At 39.5% G+C, this 27,582-nt stretch overlaps 1 protein-coding gene and 1 long non-coding RNA gene across 4 annotated transcripts in view; one reads left to right on the top strand and one right to left on the bottom strand.

The window, feature by feature from the left end:
* The window catches only part of LOC133223239 (uncharacterized), a 318,819-nt gene that overhangs the window by 256,718 nt on the left and 34,519 nt on the right, over nt 1–27,582 (top strand). The gene's annotated exons all lie outside the window — the stretch shown is intronic.
* PARG (poly(ADP-ribose) glycohydrolase) overlaps nt 12,197–27,582 on the bottom strand; it is a 68,057-nt gene continuing 52,671 nt past the window's right edge. Inside the window, exons 14-18 of one of the 3 annotated variants that reach the window (XM_061373769.1) lie at nt 26,293–26,371; nt 25,372–25,480; nt 22,003–22,108; nt 16,362–16,490; nt 12,197–15,621 (exon numbers count right to left, since the gene is read on the bottom strand). In XM_061373769.1, coding sequence (XP_061229753.1) covers nt 15,455–15,621; nt 16,362–16,490; nt 22,003–22,108; nt 25,372–25,480; nt 26,293–26,371 — 590 coding nt within the window. In that variant the 3' untranslated portion in view covers nt 12,197–15,454. Of the gene's footprint in view, nt 15,622–16,361; nt 16,491–22,002; nt 22,109–25,371; nt 25,481–26,292; nt 26,372–27,582 lie in introns of those variants that run through there. The other 2 variants (XR_009728496.1, XR_009728497.1) reach the window with 2 other exon arrangements.

Genomic DNA, 27,582 nt, shown 5'->3' with positions numbered 1-27,582 from the left:
TACCAATGTTTGATAATTCCCTGGGTAAATAAAAAGATATGAATAATGGGAAAACGGGCACACTTTGACAGGAAGGAGGAGAGAAGCTGTAATTTGATTTGTGCTCACAAAAATAGTTTGGCAGGGCCAGGTGGGCAGAAATGGGAAGCAAAAACCTTAGGAAGGAACACAATGGGCTTCATCGGGGACTTCAGCCCCTAATGGTCACACAGATTTTCATGAGGCTTATTGGTTATTGTAGCTATTGATTTAAGTAAAATCCATTTCTTTTAGACAAAACAAACCAACAGTAATACATAAATAAATCAAAAGCTCTATTATCATCTCAGCAGTTTCCTTAGCAGCTGTGCATCTTGAGAGAAGGTGTGAATGGTTGTGTGTTAACATTTTTTGATACAGTATTTAGTGCAGCAAACAGACTGCAGAGGGATGGCACTGGAAGCAGTGCAGGACAGGGAGGAGACAGCCAGGCAGGCTGGGGGAGCCCATTACCTTCCCTCCCCGCCCCCCAGTGAAGTGCGTGCTGAACCGGTTACTAGCAGCTAGCCAGATGCTGGTTGAGCCTTCTGGCAAGTGGTGAAATATTGTGAAATGCTGCAGCTACTGAGTTTTAACCTTATTAGGAGCAGACAGAAGCCATCCTTAGAGCAATCATGTTATGCTGACTGAACATAAATTCAATTAAAAATTACACTGAGGACAAGCAGACCTCCCCTCTTCTTCAGACGGAAACCTACATGTCAAGTCTCACTTTGAATACTATTGCAGTGAACAGGGTAAATATGCTTCGATAGAAGCCAAGCTGTTACAGTATGTTTTAAATCCTTATGTTGTTCCCTGAAGCCTTTGCCCAAATTCACAGAATTTATCTTTAGCTTCTTCGCTTCCCTTCTCTTCTCACACAGTGTGAAGTTGTGTGCTTGAAACAGCAAAATTCTGGTTTATTGTGCTCTGGAGCAACTCCCAGTTCCCCAACCCTTATTTCAACTGGAATCCCTCCTGTTTCTGTTACTGTTGCTGGCTTTTCTTCAATCAGTGTCTCGTTGCCACCAGTCTGCACCTCCTGAGCCATACCTTCTGTGCGCTCATCTGCTTGCTCTCCAGTGAGCCCCTGTGATGGACTCTCCATCCCACCAACTAAAGGGAGATACATACACTGGCTTTGTTTCCTGTTAAACTATCACACTTTGAAACTGGCTGGAATGAAAATCCTTCGGTGGATTGAAAACTTAGAAAAGTTGCAATTCATAGCTGACACAGAGCCAAGTTTTCCAGTTCCCTTAGCATAATTCTCATACTGGCTTTGCACTGGAAGTGTTACAATGTTAGAGAAGTTTTGCACTGGATAAAGTGTATAATGCAGGATAGTCACAACAGCACCCCTGAAATGGAAGTCAAATGTGAAATTGTCTACTGTACTGACAGACACACTGTCTCACCATGATTTAAATTTATCCTTATTATCTCCAGCATGTCAGCGTGAATCTGACATACTTTCTTACTTATTTCTGCCTCTTTTATATCTTAATCTCAGGTGTCACTTAAAACTAGAACCAACCAGTTTGGACAAACCAAAGCATGTTTTAACAGAACTAGAACCAAACTATTTTTGGCAACACACCGTGGACTGACCAATTGTTCCACAGTATGGCATTGCCTGACTCTAATGCCTTACCCCTGTCTTCACTTGGGTTTGGGACATCGGTTTTCCTTGCCTGCTCAGCAGCTACTTGCAATCAGCATTGAGGTTCCTGTGGTTAATTGCTTCACACAACTGTCTCTCCAACACAGCATGACTGCTCAGTAGGCTTGTTTCTTCAAAGGGTAATGTCATAGGAGGTGGTCTGGATACAGGATTACTCATTTAAGGACAATCTCATTAATAGCTTCCCCTCCTGAGATAGATACGTTCATGTATTTTTGGCAACCCTTCATTGTTACTGGTAATGTAATTCCACTACAGACAAAGTTTACCAGAAGTTCTTTTGAGCCAAGCATAGAAAATCCTTTTGACTTTACTTTTCAATGCGTCTATTATACAAGAAAACTACAAAGCAACATAGCTTCAAATCTAAAGTATCGCCTCTTCTTAAAGCAATTGGGAAATGGTAAAGCATCCTCAGACTTTGAGCCTACCAGTAAATACAGTGAATGTCCTGAGCTCTGGTTTTTAGGATTAAACAATTTTAGGATTAAACAATTAGGATTGTTTAATTTTTAAATTTGAGGCTTAAAACTTTAGAGCATGCTAGACCAAACAGCTCCAACAAATTATTTAGTTTTCAATGGAGAGGCTTTGAGGTTTTTGCTGCTTATCCTACGTAGACATTTCAAGTGCTAAAAAACTTTTTAAATCCCTCTAAATAGTAGCAGAGTAACAGCACACTCTTCCAGTTGGAATTTGCACCAATTCCTTGTACAACATTTATCCCCCTTTTCTGCAACCCTCTCAGTTGAAATACTCTGAAATTAACCCAGCAGGCACTCAGATTAACCCCTTCTGCTAAGCACAGGAGCTTTCCTGGGTAGGGTATGTCACTTGAGTTGACCACAGCTGCTTTGACCCTTCCCCCCAGGAGCGCTCTACCACTCCAGCAGCTCACATGGGAAGGCTAACCACAGATTCTGACTTAACCTCCCCCCAGCTGGGTGTTACAGCTCCAACCCAGCATCCTCTGCTGTCATCACATGCTATGGTCTCCCTGTACAGTATTCAGCATTCTGCCTGCTGTTAAACACCCTGCACTATCAATGCTCCATTTACATCCATTACTGTGAAAAGATATTAATTGTAAGCACACTTTTCAGCCTAGAGTTCTTATCATGTTTTCAGGAGGAACCAAATTACTTTTAGCAGCAACTGACTACTGCTGACTTCTGCCAGGCAGCTCCTCTGGGAGATTTCTAATTCAAGCTTCCCTGGGCTTGCTCCATGGCTTGGAGTTTTATTCTAGTAGACATAGCTGTACTGAATGGGAAAATGGGGCTTTTTTTTTTTTTTTGTAGCAGTAGTACATATCTGCTTTAAGCTGCTGTGTAGCCAGGGTAACAGTACTGCATTTTGTGGTGAACTTACTACACTCCCTAAAACAGCACATGCTCAGGCGTTGGTAAAAGGCTTGTTTGAAATAGCACAAGACAGTGCTTCATGCTGGTGTTCTCAACAGTTGGCTCAAGTGGGTTCCAGCATCTGGGCATACTTCCATGGAGTAGCTACACAGCCATGTTCAGTACATTTTACTACTACTCCAGTCAACAGGTGAAATCATGACCCTGATGAATTAGCAGCAAATTCAGAGCTTTCAGTGCTTTCCACCAGTCTCTTTTATCTTTTTTTTTTTTTCTGTCAACTGATATCAGGCTTTTCCCCTTCTTCAGTTCTACATAGGAGAAGCATATTAATTACCTCTGATACCTCCTGCAGCAAAGGTTATGAGGGGAATCGCACATGGGTTATTTCTACTCCCTTTTCTTGCTGAAGCCTTGGCTTTGTATGCCACAAGTTTCAGTGATATCCCTGACTTCCCAGGACAAACTTCCCATGGTGAAGGAGACATAAAAACTGGTCCTAGTTTCTTGTATTGGGCAGGTTAAATGAGGGGTGGTGAGGAAAGCCAACAGCACGCTGGGCTGTGCTAACAGAAGCACAGCCAGTAGCTGGAGGGAAGCAATGACTGCCCTTGCCTCAGTAGTAGGGGTAACAAGGGAGGAGGGGGAGAGGGGGTGTCAAACAAAAGACAGAAGCAGGAGAGCCAGGCTCTTCACAGTGCTGCATGGCAGGAGGATAAGAGACAGTGAAATAGTAGTTCAATCTAGATACAAGGAAAACACTTTTCTCTCAGGGGATGAACAAACTGCAACAGGGACTCAGAAACAATGGTGGATCTTCCACCCTTCAGGACCCAACAGAGCGCTGAACAGTCTGGTCTGATTCTAGTGTTGGCCCTTCTTTGAACAGCAGCTGCAGTGGATGACCTCCAAGGTTCCTTCAAACCTGATTGAAGCACCTATAATTGCACCAACTTCACAACAGAAGTCACATCACATCTAGGGTTAAGCATGCAATCATTATTTGGTCAACAGGCAAACTCATATTGATAGTTTTACACAGACAGTGTCTATCTTGGTTTTAATTTTCCCCTGTTCTAAAATTTCAGGCTGTATTGCTTTGGAGAAGACAGTAGCTTAGATGTACATACTGTTTTATTGGCTAACCGAGGATGTCTCCTCGACTGATCCTGGACAGCAGATGATTTTCAAGTGACTTTATTCTCCAAACTTTTTCCTGCGTAGAATCAAAATGCACAAGCCCATTTGCCTGACCGCAGTTATGTCAGAGACAAACAGCTGAATGCAAATCAGGAAAACACAACTTCAACATCACTGTTCCACAGGTCTTTGCTAGCAAATTAGCCCACTACAACTACAAGAACAAAAGCAACTCTAGGTGTAATTATTTCTCTGGTATCTCACTGCATTGTTGTTAAAATCTCAGAGTAAACAAAGAATTACCACATACACAAAGCAGCAAGTGAATCAATAAGAGAGGTAGGTTAGGGAGGAGCTCTGGCATACAACATTTCTTATAGCTGCCAAATAATGAATTCATGTTGAAATTAGCCAGAGCACTGAACTTAATTTGTCCTAGTATTGTAATGGGAAGTTAGTATGTTGGCAGGAGAAACAGCAAAATTTTCCCACTATCACTGCAAAAAAGCCTGCCAGCATTTGGCACTGTTGACTGCCAACTGCCCTTCCCTTAACCAAGAGAGAATTTCAAAGACTATTTTTTCTATTTTACCAATGGATTAGGAGAAAACTGCTAGAAAATTGTTTTCAGTATTTGCAGGAGAGTCAAAAGAAAATCCTAACAAAAAGAGAGAAACAGTCTTCTATTTTTGATAGCTTTCCTTTAGCTACACATACAATACTGTTTTGGTTTTTTTGTTTTTTTTTTGTCTTTAGATTGCCCCTTTTGGTGAAAATAAGACATGAAGTTATTGACTTCATCACACTCAACTGGAGAATTATCCTCATCTCTTAGTCTATACCACTGGCTGTGTTTTCTTCAGGAGGATCTATTTTGATTTTTAATGCTATTTATCCCGATGAAGGAATGTGTAATTATCTTCCCACTTCTTTAAATTGGAAGAAAATAAATAAGGCAAGAGAGTTCTCCCATCAGTTAAAGCTTCTAAGGTATCCAAGATCTGTGGCCCTCACTGGGAGCAGGGTTTGCTAATGAAGCTTTTGAAGCCACAGTAGAGGTGTCTGATTGTAATTGCTGAAAGGTGACTCTTGAAGAGGTTTATTTGCACTAATCAACACCATGTTGTGCCTCAAAGCTAGAGTTCCCTTAGATGCACTGTCCCTACCGAGTTATTCTGCAATAACTAAACGGGCTTTTCTGTTTACTTCTGTTCTGGCACCATATCTGTTTCTTAATGGGATCCTTTGAAGCTGCTGTACAGTTAAAACTTCATAATTTCTTTCTAACACTTTCCTCTTGCAGCCCCCAACCCCTTCTCCTCTGGTGCCTGAGCCAAAGGGACCTTCAGCAGAAGTGTTAATGTAAATTATCTGAGGGCTCAGGGGTGGGCTGTAAATACCGAATTTATCACATGCAGAGCAACAAACATTCCTTATGTTCCTGATGGTGGCCATTCGAAAACTTTACATTCACAGTGCTGGATGCAGCTGGACAGTATTAGGGAGTGATTCCTGTTCACAGCTGAACAGCTCCAGACTTCCCTTAAGTTTTGTTACCTGTGTTTTACTGTACAATTTTTCTCCAGTAAAGTAGAATTGTCTGAGCTGATGTAACTGATGTCTGTTACCAGGGTGAGCATACAGTTCATGCTTCACGTGAGCTCTGGGTCCATTGGCAGCCACCATATCTCTGACTAGAGTCTCAGAGAAAATAATGGTGGTGGTGTAGGAAAAATGCCACATTCACCCCACATGTCTCTGGCCCGTTGTTCTGTGCTTGCTTTATCAATGCAGAATACGTTGTTCTGACTTTACTCTCAATTCCTTTCAGGCTAGGTCGATGTGCAGTTCAGGCTGTTACATTACACAGATGCTCCTGTTTTATTAAGTCTGCACCCACCAATGCTGAGCTCAGAGTTGTGTTACTAACATGAGGCAGTTGTGGTGCTCAGGACACAGCACCATACTGGTGCCTGGCTCTCTAGTCTTCTCTGCAGTTACTGGTCGTGCCTAGGTGGTGCTTGTTTCGGTAACATGAAAAGAGGATTGTTACAGCTTCATTTTAAGACATTTTGAGCTGTGTGCAATCCTAGTCTGATTAACTGTAGTATCTCCTTCAATGCCCTGTGGACTACATGAAGAGCAACATCATTAAGTGAAAGGCAGAAGCCATGGTGAAACAAGTTTGGATTGTAATGATGCTATGTTTAAATTCTTAGTGCTATTGCTGTGGCAGCCCAAGGCAATTACAGACCTTTCCCACATAGACCCCTTCCCTGGATATGCACGCTTGCCTGTGGAAGGCTGGCACTGAAGCCAATTAAAGAGGGGAAAAAAAAAAAAACCCTCCATAAAGGTTTGTGGAGAGTGAGAAGTAAATCCTACCTGTCATTTCTTATTCAGTCCAGCTAGCAAATCATGATCCATGTTCATTACCACCCTTGCACATTGTAGCAAGGGAAGGATCTAGCTCTGAAGAGCAAGGGTTGCATGTCACTTTGGGGACTGTGATTAGACCAAGTCTCAAGTAAATGAGTTTGAAGGTGACAGTTCAGTCAATATTCTAAAGCCACTAAGCGTAGATGGCACACACTGTCACCATGGGCGCTCTGCGTGCGATAGAGGCTTAGCAGGAGTAAGCTGGGAGGCTGAATTATGATTCCTCCTGCAGACAGGGTAAGCATTTCGGGCCGAGGCTGAGATCATTGGCTAGACACTGCTGAGGAGCCAAGAGGCAGTGAGGCCATCAGACCAGAACAGAGAGATAAAGCAAGTGTTTCAGTAAACAAAGAGGCTTTTGGAAAGAATTAACACCACCTCAAGCAGGAGAAAACACACATGCCTTTCAGGAGCCAGGTCTTGGTTTGTGGCACCTGTGTGCTTTACCTTATTCCGTAAGGTAAAAGTGCTGCCTGTGTCTGCTAGACACCACTGAATGGGGACCTTCATGAACCCCTCACCTTGTTCTCCCCCTCAGCACACTTCAGAGAAATTTCCCCATCTGAGGGTGTTCTAAATACTCACTTTTGGAAATGCTTTAAGACACAATCTACTAAATACAACATTAGGATACTTTGGCCACTGCTGCTTGTGTTATGTCTCAGCCCTAGAGAAATATTAAGGCCGCAGAGAATACCTGGTGCCATTTGTTGTTTTCAAGATGCTGGTCATCCATTCCATACATTCCTGTGCATGTCATTCATTAAAACATTGGCCAAGTATTGCTTGAGGTCAGAATATGAGGTTGCATTTAACTCCCTCAAGTCACAGTTCTGTCAGTTGCTATATGAATTTTCTAAACAGCAGAATTCAAGCAAAGCCTTCCCCTGCTCCTTTAAGGATATAAATGCATTATTTTGGTCACAGATTAAACATTCTTCAGGGGTACAGTTTTACACAGATTTGTCATCAGCTTCTACTGGACTGTAGCAGAATCCAATCTCAAAGTAATTTATTAACATTTTGAGGCTATCTAAAGGTCACATGTAATCATAAGGCAAACAGCGGGGGTGCTTGCTTAAAGCAAACAGTAATTTGATTAGCCTTGAAACCCTTCAAGTTAGTGGGGCCAAAAGCTTTCCAAGCAGACAAAGGGAGCTCCTGGTGCCTGTCAGGGTTACAAAACCCTTCCAAAACTCACGTGCAGAAGGTGTAGAGCTGCAACCGTCACATGAGTGACTGACAAATGAGTTTAACACTATAAAAACTTCAGCTAGGCAGGCAAAAGATGTAGAGGCCCAGATGCTGAAGTCAGGTGAGTTCAGGAAGTACTTATTTGGCATCAGAAATACCTAGTCCTCATGATTGCCTGCAATCAGTCAAGTTTCAGATGTGTGGGGAAAGCTCCAGATCAGTTGCATTGTAAATTTCATCTGCTGGGTTCAGCTGTGAGTTTGTTTGTACGGGGAGGTGGTGGAATGGAGGTGGGGGGGCCACGATCAATCAGTAGGTCTCTTTTTCATCATGAATGCCCAAGGAATTGTCATCACCAACAGTAAAGCCTAAATGCCACTTGGCTGAGCTTCACAATGTGTTACATACAGAGTTACGTACCACGTGTTCAGTCCTTGCACAGAAGTTACTGATTGATTTATTTTACCCTTCTCCTCAAAATACGAAGATTCTTATTTTCCACAGAATGTAAAATCAACGATCCCTTCGTTCCTGACCCACATTTGCCACAGGGCAAGTAATCATGAATGAAAATACCACTTTGTTTATGAGTTCCACTTATGACAGAGATTAAGCTATGAAATTTGTACTCCTGGCACCTTATTAATGCTGCTCTGCTGTAAAATTCCTCAGGCAACAGGCGAAATAATGACTTAAAACTGCAACAAGATAATTACCTTACAATGCAGGCATTTTGAAGATAGTGTTAGCTCTGGATTTGCAAATACAATGTTTTAGGACCTTACCTTCTATATGAAAAGGTGTGAAACACAATTATCTTAATTTATTTCCATGACATTTTGGTTTAGATCCAATCAATCCCTGGTACATTAAGGAAAATCTTGTCATTATTCAATAACGAGATTTAGCTATTCAAAGCTATTTTCTTAACCTTTAATTTTGAAAAGGTAAGTCTTCAAATATTAACAAAATTAACTCTGTGCCTCTGAAACACTTTAATCTATAGAATATCTTTATTGCACCTGGTGTGCCAAGATGTTTTGATGAATGACAGAAATAAGCAAATTCAGCATGTCCCTTCAACTTGCAGCTGAAAGCCCAGAGCAGAGAAGCCATGTCCTCACTGATATAAGGCCATGGCAGAAGGTTCTTCTGAAGCATCTCAAAGGCAGATGACAAACTACATCTAAATCTGAAGTAGACACTCTCCAACATTAATTTATTTGATTTAGTTTCCTCTGCTTTCAAATGGAAGTAAACAAAGCTTCTTCCTGCTCAGTAATAATCCACACTAATGCCATAGTTCAAGGTCAGGACCATTCCCAAGTGTCCCTTTGTATGTAACACCTAATGTGGAAATAGCACAAGAAATTAATCCAACAAATGATTTCCCTTATGAGTGGAGCAGGTCAAACTCTTGTAGTGGGGAAAGATCTCTACAGTCTATTTCATCCCTGTCAGTCCTGAAAAGCCAATCCGTGCCCAATAGCCATTCCAGAGCACATCCAGCCAGGATTTACAGAGGTTTAATTTCTCACATACTCCAGCTGTTGTTGCTAATGTAAATTACAGCTTACACAAAATCTAGCAAATGCTGTGCTTCCAGGCAAAAATAATGCCTAGAACCTTTAGCCAAGGTCAGGTGTATTAGAAAAGTGATGACATGAGGATACATTTAAAGCAGCATTGTAATTTGTCATAACTGCCTTCCTACAAAAATAGCCTTGGAACTTCAGCATTTGCTGGGTCATCCCATGTAGGGATGGTGATTAAGTGTTAATGTGTCTATGTTGCGCATCCAGACTGGTGTGGCACTAGATTCTCTTTCTTGGTAACAGAACTCTAAACACAGACTTTAAATACAAACGTGCTCCACTGGTTTTTTGCTCCCTTCCTATTTAGCAAATGCAGGTTTTATCTGTGCAGAATCTCACTTTGATAATATTGATTGCAAAAGGAAGCAGCTATATAGGTATAAGAATTCCAAGCAGTTGCAGAAGGTGTCTCTTTAAAGAACAACAAAACAAAGGCACCACTGAACTGGACCTTCCAAGTGAATATAACTGAGAACAAGTTAGACAAGAAGTGTCTGTGGAAAATCCTGTTCATGGTAGGCAGGTGGTTACCTGCACTACATGAATCCTCCAAGAGGAGATTTACACAAACCAACACTCAGGCAGAAAGAGAAGTCGGGGCCTTTCAGTAATTTTTACTTAAATTAGGCATGTTTTTATCATTTTACACCCAGTGAAGAAATCCATTCATTGTATTCCATTGCTCTGAAAAACTGAACATCAGTCATTGTCTTAGATGCCCCAAAAGGAAATTAAAAAAAGGTAACCACACCACACCCCACCCCAAACCTGTCTTTTTCTTGCTGTTGTTGAGCAGATAAGCTGTGGAAAGGATTTTCAGTGCAATCATTTTCCATCTGATGTAGAGAAGGGCTGAGGTGTGGGAATTGTGGACCCCAGGCCACCAGCAAGCACAGTCAGACGTAAAGACAGCACAGTCTCACTCTCCATCAGATGCAGGTTCTGCTCTCCTCTGGTAGATTTACAGCTGATTAATTACATATTAATGATCAGCACACCCTGTAGTTTGTGACAGCTTTAAGCTTCTGTAATATCAACCGGCCAGCGAGCAATGCGAAGTGTATGCATATCCACAAACATCATGACAGCGTATCACAGTGTTACCAAGAGGACTTGGAACATACCAGTGCTTCCTTTAACCACGTACCAAGTGTCACTCACCAGAAACATGTAATGTAAACCCAGCTGACAGCTCCGTTAAGCAGAAATTGATAGTATTGCTGTAATGGAGTTATCAGTGACAGATACCTCCTGTACAGCTTCCAGGTCACACTCACTTAAGCAATGATAAATGAGCATGAAACACTGTTAGCACAAAACAAGATCATAAATACTCAATTCTCACTTAAAAACCCCAGCAACTCCAGACAGCTCTAGCATCTTGCAGTTGCCAGATTTTATGGATGTTGTCACCCTTGTAAAAAATGTATCACAAAGTTGGTGAGAATTTGCAGATTTAAAAAAAACCAAACAAACAAAGAAAAAACCCACCACAAAAACAAAAGGAAGGAAAAAACCCCACAAACCCAGTTATCCATCCAGAGCAAACATTGCATCACTCGACACTGGCTAATACATAAATACATTGGTGAACCTCATGGAGCTTTTGCTATTCCAAGGTCTGACATCCATCTGTTCGTCCTGTCACAGAAAGCTGCTTAGGCCAAGAGGATGTTAGGCACAAAAAAGTCAAAAGTTGTGAAATTCCACTGTCTGAGACTCCTCTATATCCGAGCACTGACACAGGGGGGAAGCCAATGGCTTGCAATTGAGAAAAATGGGAAGAGTCCCTGGGGAAGCAGCCCTTGCAATTGTGCTTTATCCCCAGGGAGTTATCTCCACAGGCTCCAGTGGCTTTTAAGAATTAATAAAGCATATTCCTGAGGATGTTTGCTGATTACAGTTAGACCAGTGACAGCCTGGGACTGGACAGACCAGCAGCGGCTTCCCCACCACAGGGGCATAGTGTGAGTGCCCTCTGCTACCCCACCACCTGGGATTTACAAGGTCCAACACAAGGGGCAGCAACCATTCCCTACACAGGCATCACACTACCAGAAGTCTGCCGTCTCCAGATTATCCAGCACTCAGCCACATGCTGCGTACAGAGAACGGTATCATTTTGGCCATTTACATGAGAGTTAAATCTAAACTCAGGAATGGCAAACCATGCTTGAACATGCGGCAGCCAGAGACAGCATCACATCTAACCCCTTGAGAACAATCAAAAATTCTTTTATCCTCATTTCATGTAATGCTAGAAAAAAAATGAGTTCCTTACTCATTAAAACTTAAGATTTTTGAAAAACAGATCTAAATTTTCTCATTAAGGAGGATGTCAGTTTACAAACCATGAGAACATTTATACAGCATGTTCATTAATTATATATTTTGGATGTTTTATTTGCTTTTATTTAGTTATATTTCCTTCACTAAGTTCAAAGAATAATCAAACACTTCCCACCAAAAGCAAGTCAGAAAATAGCACTGAAATATCTGCAAATGGCCATACACACGTATGAAACCTCACACTCATGCCAGCGCCCTTCCAATTTCCTGTGGTTACTTCCTCTGTCCAGCACTACACACGTGGGAGTAATCGCTACAATACAGTAAGAACAAATTAGCTATACATGTCAAAATACTTGAATTATTACATTTACTGCTAGAAATCACTGTAGTATAATGCCACGTGCTTTCGAATGTGCTGGAATTTCTGCCCTGGGAAGTACATGACAAGACAATGCACACAGTATTGCTTCAGTCAGAATTTTTTAATCATATTCCTACAAAATCATGTAAACATTAGCATACAGATCCAGAAAAATCAATATAATATAATGGTGCATAAACTGTAAGTTTAGAAGAATGTCAGGAACACTTGAACGGTTTATAAATTAATATATACAGTAATGGGTACTCCTCATTAGATAAGAACACCTCAAAACTGAGGAATTTAGGTGCAAGAGCTGTAAAACTACAGAAGTGCTCCAACACCACATGTGACTATGAGGCAACATTGCAATCTACATGACTGCCTGTTGTTCATATTAAGCATTCAATTTGGCTACTAAAAAGTATAAAACAAAAGTTTTGGTAGGAATCTTATTTTTATTTGAACTCATATAGCAAACATCCCTAAAGGAATACAAAACCCAAGAAGGGGACTACTGCATAAACAGGTTTCTAGAAGAGTGGAACTGAAGCTTACTGGGCTGCACAAAGAGATCTTCAGCATCTCCATTCCACACTATTTCAAATAAAGCACCAAAAGGCACCTCCAGCTAAAGAAAACATTTCAGGGAGTTTATAAACAGAGTGATAGGCAGAGGAAAACAGATGCAGAACACATACTGGGCTGATGCAAAATTCCTGCTCCCACATGCAGCATTCTGGGCAGTTTAGCTCTTTATTGAATTAGAGAGTCATGAGAATATAACACTGTTGCTCATTTGTTAACTCTGGGCTATCCAGAGCTAATCCCCACTAAACCAAGAAAAATACAATCTTCAGCCTGTCTGCAATCAAAATTGTATTCAAACAATCTTACAACATTGCCCTTTACCAGATCAGGGGGACACAGCAGAATGCAGGATGTATCACTCTTACTCAGATGACACATCACACAGAAAATAAGTTATTTTCCTTTTCTCCTGTCCATACAACTGTATTTCATGGGGGGAAGGAGGGGGGAATGTAAGGTAAGCCTATCCTGAAGAATGATCTCAAATAAAAGACAAATCTTCCCCATCAGGTATCAGTGAAAACATAAGCTGCATAAAACATATAGGATTATCCTGGAAACAACACTGCAAAAACTCTCTTAACCAGATACCCTATAATATGATCTTGAGAGAATCTTTCCAAAGTTAAATACATTTTTCTGTTTCTAGAGCTGAAGTAGAATTTTATGCCATCTTATTTTGGGACATTTTTCATACCTCACCAATCTCAATGAAAATTAATATTGCATTAATAAAGATGTATTTATTTACAATAAAGGGGAGATCATACCCAGCCACTTCAGGCTTTTTGCTATATTTCTTTCCAGTTGTTTCAGACAAAATTATGTTCACCTTTTCTATAGGAAATCCTGAGTAGTATGGTGAAGGAGGTTTGGCAGATAGCACCAATTTTCCATCACTAGTCTTAATTAACAGGGTACATTTAGCATCAGCAATGCCTCTAGAAGCACTATCACAGCTGAACCTAAACACTCAAAGAAGAGATTTTGACAAAACACTGTTACTCCTATTACCAGAATCTGATCCAACACTGGGACAGCAGGAACAGGAGAAAATATTTCAGCTAACTCTGAGGACACAAGTTGCAAGCACAGAAAAAACCACCTGAAACGGTAGCCCATATCTTTTCCTTGTAATGGGGGTGGAAAAAGCTACAGCTGGTGGGAAGAACAGGAAGAAACCACCCTTGAACTGCTGTCACCTTCCAATCAACATGCTTTCAAGCTGCTGCTTAGCATTAATGCCAAGATGCAGCACTCCAAAGGTATTCTATAAATCACCCAAACTGCTATTGCTTCCACCAGAGCAGTTCAGGCAGCAAGTGCTTTATGGTAGGCCAGACTGCCAAAAGCTTCCAGTATTTGATTACCAGGTTGTGTTTCAGGCTTGGAGAGGTTTTATCTGACATTAGCCAAAAGGATTTGCTGATACCAGAGGCTTAGCTCACTACATTTCCTGCTGCAGTTTTCACTTGTATTGCTAAACTTGTGATAGCAACCATGACAGACCAGAAACTCTAACACAGAAGAAGCTAAATCTAGCAATTTGAGCTTAAAACTTAGACTGGGTTTAAACCACGAATAGACAGTTTCATTGGATTGGCTCCGTACATAAACCCGGAGGAGTTTTATCACAGATGTATCTGCAGTTTTGTGTAAACTATTAATGAACTACAGCCACACTAGTTTGGTATTCACAGAGACAGTAACAGGACAGGTTTTACACATATTTTGCCTTCTCTTCATTGTTGTTATTCCCATGCCTAAAAAGACAGGTGCAAACTCCTAACTCATGTTTTTACCTGTTGCTTGCAGACTTTCCTCCAACTGATACGTGATTTCTATTTCCTCACTCAAGTTATCCCATGGGGATCTCATGCTCACATGTATGCACATTGCAATAAAGGAGAACTGATACGACTATATAAACACAACTAGCAGACCCTAATTCAAATAATATCACCAACAACAGTGAAGCTTGAGAAACTTCAGATATACTAACCTTGTTCAATGTTGTAACAGATAGCACCAACAGAACAGTATTAAAGAGTTTCATGTGAAAACGTTTCTCTCTGCTTCTAACTTTGGTCACACTTCTCATTTTCCCACCCTCCCATACTTTGTTCTTTCTCTACTTCATGCTAACTTTTACACCTGGTTCAATAAAGACCATGCAGTTGTGAAATGCACTACAGCTCCTCCAGAATCTGCCCATTTTTAACCATTTACTAAAAAATTAGGTTAAACCCAGGACACTAAGTTAAATCAATGAAAAAGTTAAGAACAATGGTGGCATTGTGGCAGTCTTACGGAGGTTATCAAATTATGACAATTTTCAATCAGAATGATCATTACAACACTTCTCTTTAACATCATCCCAAGAGTTACAAGGCTGTCTGTACTCCAGCACTCAGTTTACATGAGAAATCGAGATAAAAGTTCTGAAAAATAAAGGCAATGTAATACAGGGAAATCTTCTGAAGGTCTTCAGCAATCTCTTGACTGAAATACAAATGTGCTCCAACATGTCCTGCTTAACAAGGTATAATGCAGACCAGATTTACCAAAGAAATCTTTTCTGTACGCACATGAACAAGGTTTTCATGTATGAAACCACCGCAAAAAAAAAATTGTCTCTAAAAGGTGGGGGTTTTGTTTGAGTGCATACATAACTACAAATGCAGTCAATATATATTAAGCCAATTATACCCAGTAATTCACATGATATACCAGAGGGAGGAGATGAACAATATTCTGATCAAATTCAAGTATTTTAATCATCAAAGCACAACCCTTTTTCTTCATCATCATCATCAGTAGAATCTGCATAGGACTCAATGGTATTGTATATAAAAGAGTAGAGCTTGATATCTGGTCCTGAAGTAGAACAATTTTTGCATTCTTCATTGTAATATCTCAGTAACAGCCTGTAAATATCCCCTTTAAAATAAAAAGAAATAATTAAAAACCACTTAAGATCATGTCATATGAAGAATGTATGGTTGCAAATAAAGACCAGAAATATATGCTCATGCTGAGATAGTGGCTTGGAAAGTCTCTTTAAATGAACAGTAAAAGAGGAGGTAGAGAACAGTGTAAAGGGAACATGACTGTTTCTAAGTTTGTTCAGAACACATGGTGGGCTCCTCAACTTTCTGCTGAGCTTTCTGCACAAGCTACCCAAACATTAGGCTTGTGTATGTATTACTGACAATGTATTGCCAACTACCTAGCTTTGTGCTTCTATCCCAGACATTTAACATTTACAGTGGGGCAACTGATACACCACTTTTCTTATAATGCATCTGACTGCATCTTGTGGGATCAAGCCAGAACCACTGTAGGACAAACCTACATCAGGAATGCAAAGCACATTTTCCCTTTTTAAAGCATTCTGAGTTATGTTAAAAACTTTTGCAAACCTTCTGTCTATCATACATATTTCTAAATTCTGGACTGTAATTTACCAGTGAATTACAAGAGGATTCTGGAAGTCTCCTAACAGATTAACACTGTACAGCTGACCCTGAATCAGAAGAGTTCCGCACTCTGGAAACAGGTACAAATAAACCAAGACCCATTTGCTTGTGTTCAGAACTTGATGACAATAATTCTTACTGGACAATTTCCATTTAGAGACAGTTAAGTCTCTTCACTGCATGAGATTTCTTTATGCTCACCAATAGTTTGGCCCTTCTCACAGAGAAAAGTGTGCATGCTGTAAATGTCCCGCATCAGCTCCACATCTCCAAAGGTAAAATAAACAACATCACGTCCAGCCTCAGCAGCTGCCAGTATCTGTATTAAGGCTGAAACAACAAAAATATTACACACATGAATACAGGGTAAAGCAATTTAGTGAAGGGAAAAAACACAGCATGAATATTACAGCAAATAATCCTACCACTCATCTCCAAGTAAATGCTGCAAGACAATTTGAACAATGGGTAGGTAAGTATTAGTTCCACATTTAAAACAAAGTGAAGAATACTGGGCACTGCAGCTCAGTGTGGAAGTACTCTGTGCTGGAGTCACTAGTGATAACCACCTTTACTTTCCAGATACACAATGTGTTTAAGTTTTGGAATTTGTTTTGGTCCATGCCTAGCCCCAAGCAGCTTGCAGCCATTAACAAGCCAATAAACATGCGAGGCAGCACAAACAACAGAGCACCATCTCACATCCTGGTTTAAGCTGCTTGCATCAAGTCACCGGTAGTGGGGTAAAAAACATCCATTAAGCACATCACAATTTCTACTCTCTGCCACCCTTCAGAAGGAAGGGTGCCAACCTTTCAGTAGGTAAGCTACACAAAGCAGGACCTGACCCAACTTTTAGCTCCTAAGATGAGACTTATGGTTCTGCATCCTCTTACTGTGCAATTTAAGGTGTCCATTTTACCTATTATAGAATATACAGCATGGAATATGTCAGTTCATTCCAACCTATAAAAAGCGAGTGGTGATGCCAGGAATACAATTCAGGTTGTTTAACTTCCAGCTTTGTATAAAGCTTAGTGGACCAAGGTGCACCTCAAATTACAGAATCAACGAGGTTAGAAAAGGTCTTTAGGATCATAAAGTCCAGGCTTTATCCCAGGACTGCCAAGTCCACCACTAGACCAGGTCACTGAGGGTAATTACACAGTTTCTGAACACTTCCAGGGACTGTGATTCTACCACTTCCCTGGGCAGCCTGCTCCAATGGCTGAGCCTTCTCTCTGTGAAGAAATTTTTCCTAATATCCAATCTAAACCTCCCCCAGCAAAGCTTGAGGCCGTTACCTCTTGTCTTATTGCTTATTACTTGGGGGAAGAGATCAGCCACCTCTTCTCTCCATCGTCCTTCTCAGGTAGTTGTAGAGAGCGATAAGGTCCCCCTGAGACTTCTCCAGACTAAACACCCACAATTCCCTCAGCAGTTCCTCAGAAGACTCAAGAAATCATCTGGAGTATTGGTCAATGGTCCAGCTGAGCTAATGACTCAGTGCAATTGGAGAAAGTGGCTCTGGTCCAGCTACATTTTCTCCCTTCTCACTCACTTCCTGACTTTTCTGCAGCTCTCAGGAGCTCATCAGAGCAAATTCCATTCACCAACCTGGCAGAAAAGTTATATGACAAAAGGGTAAAAGCTAATTGTTTTCTGCTAGATTAGAATTGGCTGAGTGAATTGAGTTTGCTCAGAGCCAGAGCTGATGCAAGGGAGGGCACCAGATCATACAGTCAGGAACAGGGAAGGGGAGAAGAGAAACCAGGATCCTTTTAGGTGGCACCAAACTTACAGGAGCACAGCTTTTTCACCAACCAGTACTGCGAGGCTGGAGTGTCACACATGCCATCAATCACACATTCATTTTGGGTAATGTTACCACAGTCTAAATAATGGAGCCCAGCAACGACTTAATCTATTGCCGCTTGCCTTATTTCAGAGCCTATGGGTGCAGTTCCAATATTAATTCTTTCCTTTTCTGCCCAGTAAGTAGAGTTAATTAAAATGTGATTAATATTGTCTTCGTAAAGATCAATTTTAAATAAAACTGCGTATGTACTGCATTACCACCTGCTAGTGGAAACTAAATAGAATGCTGCTCATAGCTCAGCTCAAGAATACTTCACATTTTTAGAGCCCTAATAAAATACTGCATTCTTTAATCAAACAACACTCTTGTAAACACATAGCTAAAATTATAAATTACATTATTCACATGTGAAATTAATCTCAATCTGGGAATGATATTTTAATCAAACTACTGAAACAGCTGTGGATTTGGTAAAGCTTCAGTAGATCAGCTTTGAAGGGGTCTAATTAACTAGCTTGCATAGGGGAATGGAACCTAATGAATCTTATTATTCATTCCAAGCAAACAATGCAGCTTCACTTTACAGAAGATATTAAAAATATCCTACTGTTTATTTTGAATTGCTGTAAATCTTATGGAACAAGGGTCAAAATTTCTGTCAAGAAGCAGGCTTCACAATCCTCTGGGCAACAGTGATATATAACACCACGTGACATTTCTATGGTACTGAAAAAGAAAGGAGCATTCAGGAAGAGGTGTCTGGAGGGATTTGGGCCCTCCTGACCCTTGCACCTAGCTGGTGTGATCCAATCCAAGTCTTCTGGACATGTACCTGAAGACAGTACCCACATACTTTCTTCTACTACCCAGCTAGGGTGGTAGAAGCATAATACAAATCCCACAGGGGACCCAACTATCCTCACAGGCCCTGCATGTTCAGTCCCTTTTATCCAGAGGAAAGGATGTTACCACCAGGGACTCCTGTGCTGCAGTACTATTGCAGCAGTGCAGCCAAAGTCCAGAGATTGGTGAGAGGAAAGCAGCACCAAAGACACAGCAGGGGCAAGCAGAGCAGAACTCTGCAAATGTGGGTGCAGCAATGCTACACTGGGTAAAACACCAGTGTGAAATACTCCTTGTGTCATTGCCTACTGGATAAGTTCAGAACCTCAGTACTATCGTGGTAGCACCTCAACATTGCATGCACATGTGAGGCAAGATGCATGCTTTTGTCTCCTTCTACTCATTCTATAGGGGCCTCATAAAAGCTGAGAGCAGTCCTCCTATTGAACTTTATTTTCTCAGACAAGTAAAAACACCTGTTCAGCTAAACAGTACTTTCTCACTATTGTTAGAAGTTAAATCTATGTATTTACAAGATGTCTCATGAGATCATCTTAGCATTTTCAATAAAACAGCACTTTTCCAATCTTCAAACAGTTGCACAGAGCTCCTGCAACTAGTAATTGTTAAACTGTCATCTGGTTTCCAAAAGCAAGACAAGATCTTCCAACTTCTCCCAGTTACATAAACATATTTTTTTAGTACCAAAAGTCTTAAGTTTTTACTAAACGTTTATCCCTAAGAGAGCTGGAACCTGGCTTGTTAACACACCACGCACTCAATTTGTAAAGCCAGATTCTTTTTTTAACTCCTTTAAGACAACTTGCATTTTTGCATCTTCTGTGACCTTGAGTGAAACCGTATTTTATGCACAATCATGTTTCTTTAATTCACCACTAAAAAAAAAAAAAAAAGATAGAATATCATAATGCATTATGGCACTTATCCAATTATATTCAATTACATCAAATACTGAAGTGGTTCTGAAGTCTCTGTTAGAGATCCAGATAGGACAAGGGTGTGTATTTAAGAACATTAAATGAAAAAGCAAGACTTTAAACTACGAAAACTACTTTGTCATTGCAATACACTGTCAAGCCTGAGTAGCCAACAAAAACTATTAATTTGGGTTCAGTAAAACCATGATACTGATGATCTCTGTGATCCAAAATGATCACCATCATAGAGTTTTCTCAGAAGAATTTATGACTCCCTATGAAGGGTAAAAGATTACTCTCCAGTGCAAGAAATTTGCTTATAATGAAGTGAAACCATTGAGAGAATTTGCAATCAGAATAACCCTATACACCATTAGGACTTACGACTGTGCAGGGGGGATCTGTGAGCTAGAAAAGACTATTTGTTTATCACACATCAAATGCAACTCTATTCTGACAAAAATGCACACGACAAACTACTGTACTTTTCTTGTAGCTCATAGTTTACACACAAAGAATGAAGCAATAGTAATTCTAGTCAGCATCAGTGCAGAGAAAAGTATCACATACTAAACAACTAGCTACACATCCCATAGCACATCAGTATCATTTAATTCTCTTCATTAACTATTGATTTTTCAACTAAGAAATTAAGCCTAGCTTACAAAAATAGTAACTTAAGTGCAAATTAAACCAATGTCTGTCTTTAAGGTCCACCAAAAGAACAGAAGACCTGGGACTACACACACAGATTTAGATGACTTTTCTGTAACAGCAGCAATGCTGTAACTTGCTGTTAAGTGTTAATTCTTGCAAACTTTGGGGAAAAAAATTAAGGTTGATCCAAAACCAGAGGAAAAGTTACCTAAATGAAAGCTCAAACTAAAAATATTAAGTTAAAATAAAACTGAGGGAATATTCAAGTATTTAAAATGCTTTTGTTCTGCCTGGCATCCACATCCAAGTTACGAAGCACCACATCTCACTACGCATTTCTTTGTCTACATTAAAGACTTTTCTTATGAGCTACCTCACCAAATGGACTCCCCTCTGGTGGTCTTTCCCAGTATGCTTTGGTTTTGAGCTCTGAGCAATGGGGAGAGGATGTAAGGCATTGCAGTGAGGAATGCCTACCATAAAAGTCATGTCAAGCATTGAACAAATAATGCCTTAGATAGATGTCCCAGAAGCACATATATATATTAAAAAAAAAAAAAAATAAACACAGGATATTACAGTTCAGATCCAAGAGGAGGTTTTATGCAAATCAAAGCATTTATTAAACCTTCCTAACAATCATAATCACATAGGATCAGATCCTGCAGTAAATACTACTTCAGATATTGATGATCTGGACTTGGCAGACAATTTTATCTAATTGAAATCAGAAACCAACTGTCAGAAAATCAATAAGCATTAAGAAAAGAAATAGATGCTCAATGAATAAAACCCATGAAGAAAGCAAACTAAAGAAGCTGGTAGCCTGATGACTGTTTGTCTCAATGTAACTAGCTAAAGCTATTCAGAAAACCAAATTTCAAATGCTCACAAAATATTTGAAAACAACAAACATGTAAATTTCTATTTATGACTGTATGAATCAGAATATGAATTTAAATGTCAGGATCCATCAGTTCTTGACTTGAAGGGAAAAAGTCTTAAATGAATGTTGGCATGTGATATCTGCTGCATTATAAATACTCCAATTAAAACCAAAAGAACATGAAGTGAGTGATATAGCAGGCATGTCAGGAAAGAAAGAAGCATGTCTGAGCGAATGGAAATTTCTCCGGCAAACAGTAATATATTAAGGAGAAAAACCAACCATTGTGCATTGCCAGCAAGTTTGTGAAGCCTTGCAAATTACCACATACTTTCAACAGCTTTGCAGAGATACAAATTTTAGGCATAATCTTAGATGACTGCTCCAGAAAGGTCAACTTATTTATACGACTGAGAACTGCAATGAACATTTTCTTCTGTGAACTAATACTGCGCATCCCTGCTTTTGAAGGTTTCTGTGCTACACATCCTTGTAAACCCAGCATTTCACTATCATGTACTTACCTCAAACTTTAAACTGAAAATAGCATATAAAAGCAGTGTGTGTTTTTATTAAGGCCACATTAATCATGGCCTAAAGATAAAGCTAACAAACCAGTTCTATGGACAGCTTAACTATAAAAAAAGGAATCAGAATCTTATTTGATTCATTTAGACATTGACTAGTGCTAGAATTTACCTTTTAATCGGGAGTCCCCTCCAAAGGCACCACATCCCCAGTTTCCTGTGGCTATTGCAGAGAGATGTTGAGGTGGAACACTGGGTCGGAAGAAGCCGCAGTAGGCCTGCAGGCAGACAAGAGTCAGAAGATGAAGTTGACAGGCAATCTGGTGCTATATTTTCAAACAATAAGATGAAAACAAGTATTGTCTTCTAGCAATACCAAATTCAAGCTGCTTCAATACCCCATTAGTCTTCCTTTAAATTTAAGGCATCACTAAAGAATTTACAGGAAGAATAATTTTGCCTAATTTGAATCCAAACTAAAAATCAGATACATCTGCTGACTCCTAGGGTTTTTATCACAGCTGTAGGAAACTTTTCAGGATAGCCAGAGCAAAGAGTAACTAACAGAAGATTGTACCACATTTGTTGGTTTTTGGCCCCTTTAGCATGCAACATGACAGCTGAACTGCTGTGTCCACTATTAACTGATATTCCTCAAAACTGAAAATAAAAGACAAAACGGCACCTTAGAGTTTAGGTCTAATGCAATAAATGAAGGCAGGAGGAAAAAGTACATAAGCCACTAAGAAACCTTGAGTAAAGGCAGCTGCTTCCATGTGTAGGAAAAAAACCACAACAGGATAAATCTCTCTGGGAAGCTTTTCAACAGTACAAAAATTTATTGAACAGGTACAACTGTCTGGTGGAACCCCTAGTTTCACTCAGTCTAATCTAAGCTGCAAATTCAGACTTTGGTTTGTCATAATTTAGCAAGGTGCCATGATTCAGAATTTGCATGAGCACTTACACGTCATCAGGATGCAGCCTCTTGAGCTCTTTCAAGTCAGAGTTACTAGTGTGTTTAAAGACCAAAGCACACTGGTATGAAAATAACAGGCCAAGCAAGCTAGTTCTTTGGCTGTGTGGAGAGTAGTTCTTCAAACTCCATCTCCACTCCAGTGAGGGATGAACTGGTGTTGCAGTAAGATGCCACTTTCTTTTCAGCTTTTACTTAACGGGCACGTATTTCTCAACTTGCCAGAACACAAAGAACAAAAACCTATCTCATCAGACACAATACTGAAGTCAGCAAACACTTGGAAGGACTTCAGCAGCAATGAAGAAAAATATCCAAGTGTGTGCTCCTGTATGATTTTTCATAGCAAATAAACGATGAAGATAAACCTAATATAGAAAGAGACATTGCACAAATATTTTAAATAGGTTTCATCTAGGAATACAGGAATATGAAAGCTTACTGTACAGTTTTAAAGCAATTGCTTCCATACGGGAAGCAGAAGACCTGTTCCTTTCGAACTACATGAATTAATTTGGTTTTAAATTGTACACCACTTCAAATATGTGGTATCACAAATGATTTAGAAGTTGTATGATGATTACAATTTTTTTTCATATAAAACTGTTACATATAGTTCTCACAGTTAACACTGTTTGAAACATATGCATAGCATAAGTCTTAGGGAAGCATTTCTTGCCAAATACGAAGCTGTAGTTTTTTGTAATCGGTGACTATCAAAATAGAATTAATGACATTTGTGAGTGGGTTGGCAAGCCCAACGATAAGTCAGTTGCTCCTTAGGATTTGGAAAGTGAAACTTACAACTGGAAGAGTTATTGCTAGTGAGAGTCTTTATTAGGCAGTAATCTCAAGGGGCTAACAAGGATGAAACAGTGACATCTCTTCCACATATATCTGCAAATCTTACTGATGAAGTCAGATACAATGACTTTATTTTTCTTATTCTGAACAGCTGACTTCAGCCAATATTAATCTTGTTTTCTGTTTATGGGCAAATCACACACAAGGGTCAACCTCAGACAGCTACCTTTTGAGACTAACCAAGACTGAACACCTGGTTCTTTAAGATAAATATATCTTATAAACGAGAAATCATACAGGCTTAAAAGAAAATACAAGCTGTAAGAAGAATCATTTTAAGTTATTTCAATAATTTCCTAATGTCTAATAAAATGACAGACAAAAGAACCTCTAGACACCAAGCTGTGTATACTAATACATAATAGACTCGTATTTCAAAGCCTGTGTGCATATACTGTGCTTACCGAGCCCTGATTTATTGAATCTTAATAGAAAGAGTTGCATCTTACTCCATCACCTTGTTTTCACCCACAGAAAGATCTTATGCTTAATACTAATATTAAATTAAATGGAAAAAACCCCACAATATGTTAAAAAAATACTCCAATAAATCTAATTTGTTTTACTGTGAGAAACAGAGAATTAATTCAGGCTTAAAATTTTCTTTAAATACCAATCAGTCCTCATTAAACAACATCAGTCAAACCAACATACTATAATAAAGTTGCATGGATCTACCATAATTTATTTTAAAAATCCAACCCCAGTCAATAATATTGAAAAGTGTGGGCAGATCATAAATTCACTAGAGTAGATAATTTTAATCTTGTACAGAGATATCACTGAAGTTTACAAAATTTATTTACTGTCTTTTTCAGGGCTAATTTCATTAGCCAACCTTGAAGAAACAAGCTGATGAATGTTACTTTAGTCAAGGTTTTAAGACTAAATTAAATTAGTTCTTCAGTGCTGTACATCATTTCTGGAGGGGTAGGGGGAGATGAGCTTTCAGGTATATTCCCTTTCCTTCTGAGTAGTAGCAAGACGCTGCCTTATGTTTGATTTCAAATGCATGCTATACCCACCTATACTACAGAAAGCAGGAGACTTTAATAACACTAGTATTGTGCTCTTATATTTAACACCCCAGCTAACACAGAGGCCCACTGCATCCCAAACACGGAAGCACACTATGCAGACTTTATTGCTAGCATGTTATGAACCCAAATATAAGCACACTTGTATAACTGTATAAGCATTCTTGTAATCAACTGCCCAGTAAAAATAGTACTGCATTACTACAACATGTCACAGGCCCTTTCTTACTTACGCCTTATCCTAGCCATGCAAGACCTTCATTCTGGTCCATAAGCTTTCTTTATTAACATATGAGAATTTACTTTGTGAACTGGAGATAGATACCAAGCATCTCTTGTTAGAAGATTAAATTTATGTGTGGGATAACAGTAAAGGCCTTGAAATCACTGGCACAGGTTGAAAGATAAGGCCTCAAGCTAAGAGCCAACAAAATGCATATCCAAATTTCATTTATATTTTAAAATACATCTCTGAATACCATAAAGGATAAGAGTCATTTTGTTTGGCAAGCATCTGCTTTAACATTGGACGGCAAAACACTGAACTGCACCTTTTACAAGAGACAACTAAGCAAGGACTTCTTTAGCTGAAGATAATAATACCAAAGTATTTTAAGAGGTACTCCAAACATTAGATTGTAGGCCACTTAAAGTAGTTACTGGCCTTGTTGAGCTCTCTTCTAATTTTCTCTGGACCAAACTGATCAAGAAAACGTCTGAAGTGAAATGCATCTATCGCAACAATTTCAGTATAGCGTCGCTGCCATTCATCCCTAAAATTGAAGGAAGAAGAAATGTAGATGACATTAGTTGTTTTATACTGGCCATATAACCATGATCCAAAATTAGCAATTCCCTGCAGAGCTTCTCTGTTACAAGCAGCTGGAAAGGTGAGCTCATAACAGACAATGGAGCACTTTTAAAATTTGTGTGTAGGGAATGAAAACATCATCAAAAATGAGACAGGTCTCTCTATGAATTTAGAAATACACTGACTAGACCTTAGGCATAAACATGAAACAAATCTTATCACACACCACTATTTACCAAGTACGTAAGAACACCACAAAGTCAAAGAAAAGCACTTTAGCTCTCTTCTTCCAACACTTAAAAAAGAGTACATTGCATATGTTTCTATTCCAAATTAATAATTTTGTACACACTATAACAATGCTGTCGGAGAAATAAACTCAAGACATTAGAGCTTTCTATTCAAATCTATGAGATTAGGTCTTATATTGCCACACATCAGCAGCCATCAGGTACTGTGGCACCTGAGGTATCACTGTCGAACTTCTTGGGACATTACAATCCATAGTTCAGTCAGTACCTTCAAAAAAGTTTGGATTAAATACATAAAAATAAACCCTGCTGATTTAAGAACTGACATATTGTCAGGTATCATTTATTAGCACTAATACCTCATTATTAATATGAGAACTTTCTTAGCTTGTTGGCTCTGAAGAGAGCAGGACCAAACAGTTAATTTCTCTATTAAGGCAAATGCTAGGAAATACTTACAGCACCAATTTTTCAAACACATAATATTTATTTCTTCACTTGAAATATTTACGTGGAACTCTACCTTGGGGTCTTATCTTCATGGCTTCTTGCCCACCGGTAAGTTTCTGCGTAGCCTGTATACTCACTGTACTGCTCAGTACCTGAAAGAAATGATTTTCCATATTGCACACAAAAAATGTACATATTTTGCACTTGGCACATCTTCCACAGAAATCACTGCATCTCCAGATGAAGTCACAGCTCGCAGAAGCAACAGAAAATAGAAAATTCATATCTACACCAAGAATAAAAATTCTGCTTGTAACCAGCAGAAATTTCTTTTCCACAGAATATGTGTAGCCTCCACCAAAGGACATTACAAGTGCAGATCTACATATGCTGTTCAGTATATAACAAGATCTTCAGCTTTGCCACTCTCAAGTTCAATAGCTTCTCAATAAACTGCCTGTCATCTTTAAAGTTTTACTGGCTAGTATCTGATTAACAAAGACTGTGAGACTTTGCACCACCAGCATTTTGCTTTTCCTTTTTTTTTTCAGGCTACTGCCTGTAAACACGATAATAAAATAGCTACCCTGCTATGGAGTGTGGCAATCCTACTTCATCACAATTCGGCAAACATCTGGGCTGACAGTTTAGGATGCACGAGAAGAAATATAGAGAGATTCAAAAGAGTATGTAGTGAGTTATACATTTATATATTTTATTTTTCCAAGAAGTTTTATTTCCCGAACAAAATTACAATCCATAAGACCAAAGAAGACCTGATGGTCAGAAACCAAGCAGATTTCCAACACACCAGTGTTACCCAGTTTGTTGACCTACAGTGCCTTGACAGACCTACAGAAGGATAGGTAGGACTGCTAAGCTTCCTAGTCTCTTTACCCAGTACACCCCTTCCCCTTATTTTCATTTTATCAGCATGATTTCTGCACTATGTTTCCTGACATGAATTCTAAGATGGCACAGCTTAATGGCACTGAATGGACCAAAAGGCCACTGCTATCAGCTGCATCAGCTGGTACCAAGAAGCTACTTCTGTGAAAGCTCAAGGACCCATAAAACCATGGTCTGGAACATATGTGTCTTCCCCTTGAAAAAATCCAGTGGAATATTTTGGCGAGCATTAAGGGCTGTAAGGAAGTAGCTCATTAAGACCTACAGTCATTTTAGCTATTATGCTGTGCTATGTCATCTCCCTTTCAAAGGTTTATCCCAAGACCAAGAAGGAGGCATTTTAACTGACAGTAAGGATCATAATATTTCCTGAAAGGCTGCCTTTTACCTCCACTTTACCAAACTTGCTTCAAAACCTGGGGATGCGCAAAGAAGAAATACTTCTAAAGCAATG

Source organism: Neopsephotus bourkii, unplaced genomic scaffold, assembly GCF_033783945.1.
Source record: "Neopsephotus bourkii isolate Nb327-2 ecotype Australia unplaced genomic scaffold, CSIRO-AGI_Nbou_v1 NB_1634, whole genome shotgun sequence".
Classification (NCBI taxonomy): domain Eukaryota; kingdom Metazoa; phylum Chordata; class Aves; order Psittaciformes; family Psittacidae; genus Neopsephotus; species Neopsephotus bourkii.
The sequence above is the reverse complement of the archived record's forward strand: the minus strand, read 5'-3'. Positions and strand labels throughout refer to the sequence as shown.